The sequence below is a fragment of the Chanos chanos genome, chromosome 4 (genome assembly GCF_902362185.1).
Source record: "Chanos chanos chromosome 4, fChaCha1.1, whole genome shotgun sequence".
Lineage (NCBI taxonomy): Eukaryota > Metazoa > Chordata > Actinopteri > Gonorynchiformes > Chanidae > Chanos > Chanos chanos.
The window spans coordinates 51,351,036-51,358,535 of NC_044498.1; the positions used below are offsets into that span (position 1 = coordinate 51,351,036).

The 7,500-nt window shown below is 49.9% G+C and overlaps 1 protein-coding gene across 2 annotated transcripts in view; it reads left to right on the forward strand.

The window, feature by feature from the left end:
• smap1 (small ArfGAP 1) overlaps positions 1 to 7,500 on the forward strand; it is a 90,555-nt gene that overhangs the window by 78,317 nt on the left and 4,738 nt on the right. For both annotated transcript variants that reach the window (XM_030770409.1, XM_030770410.1), the window contains exons 8-9: positions 4,488 to 4,704; positions 5,698 to 6,029. In XM_030770409.1, coding sequence (XP_030626269.1) covers positions 4,488 to 4,704; positions 5,698 to 6,029 — 549 coding nt within the window. The remainder of the gene's footprint in view (positions 1 to 4,487; positions 4,705 to 5,697; positions 6,030 to 7,500) is intronic.

Genomic DNA, 7,500 nt, shown 5'->3' on the forward strand with positions numbered 1-7,500 from the left:
CTCTTCAATCTCTACTCCTTTTTTTTTCTGTGTGTGCTTGCTCTGTTTTCCTGGCAGAGCAGAGCGACAGAGTGGAACTGGATTAACATAGATCAAACTCTCTTTCTCTCTCTCCCTCTCTCTCTCTCCCTCCCTCTCTCTCTTTTCTCACTCTCTCTCTTTCTCTCTCTATTTCTCTCTCTCTCTCTCTGTTAGCACAGACCCACTGCACCATCAGAGTGCTAATTATCTGTGTGGGACTTCTAATCACACAAAGCTTCCTCTGTCTCACAGGAAACTGCTGTGTGTGTGTGTGTGTGTGTGTGTGTGTGAGAAAGACAGAATGAATGAGTAAGAAAGATACAGAGAGAGAGACAGGCTCTCTGTACATGTGTGTGTGTGTGTGTGTGTGTGTATATGCACGCGCACGCAAAAAACAGGGTGAATGAGAAAGAAAGATACGGAGAGTGTGCCTGTGCGTGTGCTTGTGCGTGTGTGTGTGCGTGTGCTTGTGTGTGTGTGTGCGTGTGCTTGTGTGTGTGTGTGAGAGTGTGTGTGCGTGTGCTTGTGTGTATGTGTGCGCGTGTGTGCATGTGTGTGTGTTTATGGCAGGGTTAGAGCTGGAATATTTATGGTGCTGAGAGAGCGTCACTGGAGAAGACAGGCTATCCTGTGTGACTGTATGTGTTTATGTGTGGGGGTTGAGAAGTTGGAATATTCATGGAATTGTACTGTGTGTACACTGTGGAATGATTTCTGTGTGTCTCTGGGTATATGTGAGTGTGTGTATTGTGTGCGTAGGGGTAGGGGCTTTGTAATATTCAAAGCACTGTGTGGTGTGTGTGTCTGTGTGTGTGTGTGTGTGTGTGTGTGTGTGTGTGTGAGAGAGAGAGAGAGAACATAAAGCCTCTTCATCTATATGTATGTTGGGGTATTTGAAGGCCTTATAGACAACACACACGCACACACAGAGGAGACCAGAGTGGCCCACCCCCCACTCCTTGAATTATGATGCTGTAGTCAAGGCCTCCACCTCCCCCTCCTCTTACTTATTCATTATTAATCAACCCCCCCCCCCCCCCCCCCCCACACACACACACACACACACACACACACACACACATATTCTGTGTATGTGTTTATGGATCTGTAGTCTTGTGTCTTTGCTCCAGAGCTGGATTCCTCCTGACGTATCAAAGCTTGTTGTGGTTGTAGTCAGACTTTGCGATAGAGTGAGCATGTTTGTGTGTGTGTGTGTGTGTGTCCGTGTGTGTTTTAATCCACTGATGTTTTATTTATTTATTTCTGTTATGGTTCCCATGCTTCTGGCTCTGAGCCAGTCTTTGCCTTATCGTGCAGCTGTGCTTTCTCCACTCTGTTCTCCGGTTTGCTCCGCTCTTATCAGATCCAGCAGAGAGAGAGAGAGAGTGAGGTGAAGCCCTGCATGCCCAAACACAGCACTGCCTATCACACCTTCATCTAAATGGAATGAGAGAAACTGCGCACCCCCCCCACCCCCCTTCCGGTCCCTTACTCTCGCTCCCCCAGGGGAACCGGTCTCCTCTCCCCGCTCTCCCGTCGCGGCCGCGGCATTCAGAAACCCGACGGGTAGATGGACAGCCAGAGAGCTGAGGTGTGACAGAAAGCTGGGGGCATCTCCTCTTTTCCTCTTTATCTTCTCTCATTCGCACGCTGCCCCCCCCTCCCCGTCCCCCCAGGAGTGAACGAGCAAAGGAGGAAGCGTGCGGAGACCTGGCTAAGCGCTCGGCAAGGGGGTGCACCGGCATTAACGTGGACTGTCTGCTGGCTTTGCCGTGTGTGCTGTGGCACTTTTGGGGTTGGATGATGTATCGTGAGAATTGATTGAAACACTAATCTGTCTCATTGTTTTCTCGCCTTTCATTTGCATCCGAATTATGTTGAGCACCCTCCCTCTCTCTCTCTCTCTCTCTCTCTCTCTCTTTCTCTCTCTCTCCCTCTCTCTTTACCTCCCTCTCTCTCTCTCTCTCTCTCTCTCTCTCTCTCTCTCCCTCTCTCTCCCTCTCTCGCTCTCTCTTTTTCTCTCTCTCCCTCTCCCTCTCCCTCTCTCTCTCTCTCTCTTTCTCTCCCTCTCTCTCTCTCTCTCTCTCTCTCTCTTTCTCTCCCTCTCTCTCTCTCTCTCTCTCTGCTGCACTCCTTCCCTCAGTGTATCTCCGCACTCTTCACCCCCCTCTATGCTCCGTGCCCTTGAGTGGTGAGGTAGTGAAGGATGAAATGTGTTGTAATTAGTCGTGGCTCCAAAACACTCCATCCTCAGGCTGCAGAGCCACGGCTGTAGTGCCGCGTGTCTGTAACGCAGCACAGCAGAGTGTGCCTGTAACACAGCGCGGCAGAGAGCGCCTGTAACACAGCGCGGCAGAGAGCGCCTGTAACACAGCGCGGCAGAGAGCGCCTGTAACACAGCGCGGCAGAGCGTGTCTGTAACCCAGCGCGGCACAGTGTGCCTGTAACACAGCGCGGCAGAGAGTGTCTGTAACACAGCATGGCAGAGCGCGTCTGTAACCCAGCGCGGCAGAGAGCGTCTGTAACACAGCGCGGCAGAGTGCGTCTGTAACGCAGCGCGGCAGAGAGCGTCTGTAACACCGCGCGGCAGAGAGCGTCTGTAACGCAGCGCGGCAGAGTTCTAGTGTGGGACAGTGTCAAAGGCCCTTTAGATGTGCTGGGAGAGAGAGAGAGAGAGAGGGAGAGGGGGAGAGAGAGAGAGATGGAGAGAGAGAGAGGAGGGGAGAGAGAGAGAGGAACGAAGAGAGAGGGCGGGAGGGAGAGAGAGAGAGAGATGGAGAGGGAGAGAGAGAGAGGAGGGGAGAGAGGGGGGGGGGGGGGAGAAGGGGAGAGAGAGGGAGGAAACATATGATTTCAGATTTGCACCTGATCTCTGCAGAGTGGAGTGGCACTGGAGAAGTGCACTGTTCCTTCAACTCGAAACATTCAGAGTTTTTATAGTAACATGTTTCAGGACAGTTCATCTGTCAGTGAAGAGCTAGAGAGTTTCAGAGGACTGTCCAGGCATGACCCGTTCTGTCCAGGCATGACCCGTTCTGTCCAGGCATGACCCGTTCTGTCCAGTCTGGACGGACATACTAGGACTGGCGCTGTTGTGGGTAACCATGGCATCCGCACGTCCAGCTGCAGCAGGGTTGGTCCGAAACTGATAACATACCACAGGAACTGACTAAATAAACACAGCCGTTCTGAATGTATGTACACACACACACACACACATAGTGTAGTCCATATGTGTATCTCTAGCAGATACTGTCATTCAGAGTGTCAGTTTCATCTTTATTCAGTAATTTGTGTGTGTGTGTATGTGTATGTGTGTGTGTGTGTATGTGTGTGTGTGTGTATGTGTGTGTGTGTATGTGTGTGTGTGTGTGTGTGTGTGTGTGTGTATGTGTGTGTGTGTGTGTGTATGTGTGTGTGTGCATATATGTGTGTGTGTGTGTGAGTGTTTGGGGGATATGTGTTTGTGCATTCAGTGTGTGATCTGTAGTGTGGTAAAGCGTGTGTGTGCCGCTGTGTGTGAGTGTGTGATTTGTAATGTGTAAATCACAGTGTGTATCCTCTCCCTGTTTTTTTTTCATTCCTCACAGCTGTAGTTTAATTAATGTCATTTCTCTGCCTGAAAATGATAAACTCTCACTCCCCCCACCCCCCTCTCTCTCTCTCTCTCTCTCTCTCTGTGTGTGTGTTATCCCCCCCCCCCCCCCTCCTCCTCTGTGACACAGTTTGAAAGCCTTCTTACTGTTGCATATTTTCCATATGTGTGGCGACATGACTCCAGCCCTGTGTGACACTCCGAGTTTACAGTTTTATCTGTGCATTCTCTCTCACAGTTTATCTGTGCATTGTCTCTCAGTCACAGTTTTATCTGTGCATTGTCTCTCAGTCACAGTTTTATCTGTGCATTGTCTCTCAGTCACAGTTTTATCTGTGCATTCTCTCTCAGTCATGGACAACACAGTCACCTTGCTCAGAATCGTACACTCACTTCATTACATTTGGGTTGTGAAACAATGGTCCCTTTTAGTCATGAATGAATGTTACTTGTGAAATTGCTGTGAACCATCTGAAATAAAATGTTGTGGAGAGACATTTTTCAAGGATGTTCTCAGTGTCTTCTGCCTAAAGGGCAAAGACTCGATCTGTCTTCATAGTGTCTTGTCGTGTGTGCCCAAGGGTATTGGGCAGGCAGTATGATTAAACCTGTGTGTGTGTGTTTGTGTGTAGTGTGTGTGTGTGTGTGTCTTGCAGTACAGAGTGTGTATGTTTCTGTGAAGTGTGTGTGTTAAAGTACAGAGTGTATATGTTTTGGTACTGTGTATGTGTTACAGTAGAGTGTGTATGTTTAGGTGTAGTGTGTGTGTGTGTTGACAGATGTTGGGAAGTGTGTCATTCGAGTGAGTGTGTGTGTTGGCAAATGTTGAGAAGGATGACACTGGGGTGACTGTCTTCTCTGCTCTCTGCAGGCCAGTAAAGCACCGGGCAGCTCAGCAACTGTGGCGTCCAGTGGGGGGGCCCCAGCAGGACCAGGAGGGGCCCCCCCTGCCCAGGGAGACCTGGACCTTTTCAGCGAGAGCAGCAGCACTGGAGCAAAGGCAGAGGACACAGCAAAGAAACCACTGTCCAAGGACTCCATCCTGTCTCTGTATGGCTCCAGCACCATACCCCAACAACCTGCCCAAGGTACCGGCTCTCTTCTCTCCTCTCCTCTCCTCTCCTCTCCTCTCCTCCCCTCTCCTCTCCTCCCCTCTCCTCTCCTCTCCTCTCCTCTCCTCTCCTCTCCTCTCCTCTCTTCTCCTCTCCTCTCCTCTCCTCTCTTTGCACCCCATAGTAAGATACTATAATGGAGTGAGGTGTGTGTGAATGTATGTACGGGTGTGTATTGTATGTTCATTTGCGTATTGTGTTTGTGCGAATGTGTAAATGTACATTTGTGTATTTTTTGTGCATGTGTGTCTATTGTGTGTGTGTGTACGTGTGTGTAATGTGCGTGTGTGTCTATTGTGCACGCGTGTGTGGTTTGTGAGGTAGAACCCTGTTTTAATGGGAACATTAATAATTCAGGGTGTGTGCGCGTGTGTGTGTGTGTATGTGTGTGTGTGTGTGTGCGTGCGTGCGTATGTATTTATGTGTGTGTGTGTGTGTGTGTGCGTGCGTGCGTGCGTGTGTGCGTGTGTGTGTGTGTGGCTCGGCGTTGTGTTCCTGCTGAACACGCTTTAGCCGCGCGTCTCTCCTCAAAGCGTCTCCTTGCTCTTCAAAGAGACTGTTTCCCAAAAGTTCACACACTCCAAATAAAGACCCTGCCATTTCCCTCTCATCAGTTTGCCTTTTAATGAGCCCTTTCATCCATCCACCCTCTCCCTCCCTCCCTCCCTCCCTCCTCTCTTGTCTCAGAGATCCCTTACTCAGGCTGAGGTTGGAAAAGGCAGATCTCTCCATATCTCGTTTGTCTGTTCTGTTTGGATTTGTATTCTTATGTTTACACTTGTGCGCTGTTTTTGTTTTTTTTTTTTTGTTTTGTTGTTTTGTTTTGGTTTTTTTTCCATCTTTGTGCAGTAGTGTTTTGCCTGAGTGTAAACGCACATTTGGCGATGCCAAACATTTTTACGTGTTTTTCCGTTTATTAACTGTTTTTTGTTTCCCTCCGTTTCCTCCTGTGTTGCTCTTTCCCGCCAGCGGCCATGTTCATGGGCGCCTCTCAGATGCAGTTTCCCACGCAGCCTCAGGCGAACTTCCAGGCCTTTCCAGGAATGGGCGGGGCTATGCCTCCAACCACCATGATGGGCGCGGTCATGGGCCAGGGTGGGGCCATGATGGGCCAAAACACCGGGATGATGGTTGGCATGACGATGCCCAACGGCTTCATGGGAAACGCGCAGACGGGAGTTATGGGCCTGGCCCCAGGCATGATGGGAGGCCAGCCGGCGGCCATGCCAGCAGGCGTGGTACCCCCGCAAAACATGTATGCCATGCAGCCTGGACAACAGCCCCAGTGGAGCATGGGACAGGTACTGGCATCTGTACTAATGCCATGCACTGTTATCACATGTGCAATCAAACACTCACACACACACACACACACAGTTTCATAAAAACGCTGGTTCAACTCCGTCTCCGACATAAACGGAGATCAGAAGAGAAAGGAAAAAAATCGAAACAGCGTTTGAAATATATTCTGACAGCACCCAGCAAAATTCAACAGGCCAACTATGTCGAATCCATAGCAGCAGCAAATAACAACCGCATCTCAAAAGTAAAGTCGACTGTTTATGAAATTCCATATTGACTCGACAATGGACTAGGACTGCGTGTCAGATTTGTATCTGTTCTAAGACAGATCGATATCCACCCCAAAACGTATTAACCAGGCGTCAAATCAGATCACATCTGCAGCCCTGTTTACTGAACGCGCACCGCCGACCTGAGTGATGAGACCAAGGCTTAGGGGAACACGAGAGGACCATTACTGTATGCGCGGTCATTAACATAGACCTTAGCGCCGCCTTTTACTTTAGCAACACCGTGGATCAATAGCAGGGGTTTTATGAGTTTATCCATGTCAAACCTCATTAATAATCTGCAGGGCTGACCTAGGCCTGTGGATAATCCATCAGTACCCCGTAGTGTCTTAGGACACTCCATAGCGTGCCCTCACACGCCAACCTCAGGCGCTGTCACGGGAGCGGGCGGTCAGAACAGCTCGATATCAGACACGCCCTTGTATTGGGTCTAAACGGCAAGTCCCAAATGTCTCTGTCAGATAACGAACAAGCGGAATGTCCAGCCGGTCAAAAACAAGAGAAAACACGTTTTAGCGTACATTGTCACTGAGATGTGTAAACCCCGCCTAGGTGAGAGATTTGGACGTCTCTATAAGGGCCGCGCCGTTTCATCTAAAAATTCTCCGTCTCTTGTCGTCATGTTATTGCAGACTGCCTCGGTGGACGTTCTAAAAGCCTCATCCAATCAGCACTCACCTGTTTGCATACGGCTCATTAACCTTTACGAGGATTTATGACGCAAAACATTCGACTCTGTCTGCCCCCCTCTCTACATCTAACCTCTACCTCGCACTCCTAACCCGTTCACCCAACCCCCCCCCCCATGGACACTCTGGCCCTCGACCCCCACCTCACCGTGGCCCCCGACCTTGCAGTGGAGGAGCCTGCAGCCTGGCCTCCTCGAGGTTAATTACAAATCATAAATCAGTCCAGTGTGCACCACACTCACACAGTATTCATTTAAATCTTCAGTTGAGTCGGTGTGTGTGTCTGTCTGCCTGCATGTGTGTATGTGTATGTGTGTGTGTCTGTCTGTGTGTGTGTGTGTGTGTGTGTGTGTGTCTGTCTGTCTGTCTGTCTGTCTGTGTGTGTGTGTGTGTCTGTCTGTCTGTCTGTCTGTCTGTGTGTGTGTGTGTGTGTCTGTCTGTCTGTCTGTCTGTGTCTGTCTGTCTGTCTGTCTGTCTGTCTGTCTGTCTGT